The 859-nt window shown below is 56.7% G+C and overlaps 1 protein-coding gene across 1 annotated transcript in view; it reads right to left on the bottom strand.

Moving 5' to 3' along the window:
* The window catches only part of LOC310818818 (cadherin-18-like), a gene marked incomplete at its 5' end in the record, with an annotated part of 31,385 nt that extends 30,841 nt beyond the window's left edge, over window positions 1-544 (bottom strand). The window contains 2 exons of the mRNA XM_083689864.1: window positions 107-262; window positions 464-544. Of these exons, the coding sequence (XP_083545990.1) occupies window positions 107-262; window positions 464-544 (237 nt within the window). The remainder of the gene's footprint in view (window positions 1-106; window positions 263-463) is intronic.
* Between the last annotated feature and the right edge of the window lie 315 nt (window positions 545-859).

Raw genomic sequence — 859 nt, 5'->3', positions numbered from 1 at the left:
CACAACTGATGGAACGTGGTCTCATCTCCTCATCAGCCAACTTTGAGGTCTGAACACTTTTAAATGTTGAGACTGTACTTAAAATGGAACATGCATGTTGCAATACCTTTCCTACATACTGGGCCTCTGGTCCAATGTGCTCCTCTAGAACAAAGAACTGGTTCCAGATCCAGCCTCTCTTGGGCCTGTGGTGCACGTCCTTCTCTCCCCCATCCGGGTGCTTGGTTTGGTTCCCGGGTGTTCTGATGGGCCTGGGCTGGGCCTGGGGCTGGTGCTGGGGTCTGGGTTTGGGATGGGGCTGGGGCTGGGGCTGGGGCTGGGGCTGGGGCTGGGGTCTAGTCTGGATCTGGGGCTGGGGCTGGGGCTGGGGCTGGGGCTGGTGCTGGGGTCTGGGTTGGGGCTGGGGCTGGAACCACGGATGGAGCTGGGGCATTGTTCTGACGGGCCTGGTCTGGGGCTGGGCCGCTCCATAGCTCCTCTGGGCCACACAGAGGCAGATCAGTACAGGGCAGAGACAGGCAATGGCACAGGCAGGAATTCTCATGGTCAATTTCTAGATGTTCTAGAAGTCCACGGAACCTGTGGGCGCACAGAGTGTTCCGTATGCCCAGAGCCCCCCCCCCCGTTGAGATAGCACTATAGGCAGCACTATGTGCAACTTAGACCAGTCCAAAGGATTCTGGGAAAGTCCATGGTTTGAATCTGTCCACTAGGGAGTAAATCCGAGGGGTGCAGTCTCCATTTTGGACAGAGGAGAGAAGCTGGTTGCTCATTGGCTCAGAGGCTCCTGAAGAGACGATATCACCATAGGTATGAGCCGTAGGTTGCCATGCTGGGTATCCTGGAGAAGATAAGAGAC

The sequence above is a fragment of the Argentina silus genome (genome assembly GCF_951799395.1).
Source record: "Argentina silus genome assembly, chromosome: 18".
Taxonomy (NCBI): domain Eukaryota; kingdom Metazoa; phylum Chordata; class Actinopteri; order Argentiniformes; family Argentinidae; genus Argentina; species Argentina silus.
Note: the sequence above shows the minus strand (reverse complement) of the source record. Positions and strands in the feature narration are given on the sequence as shown.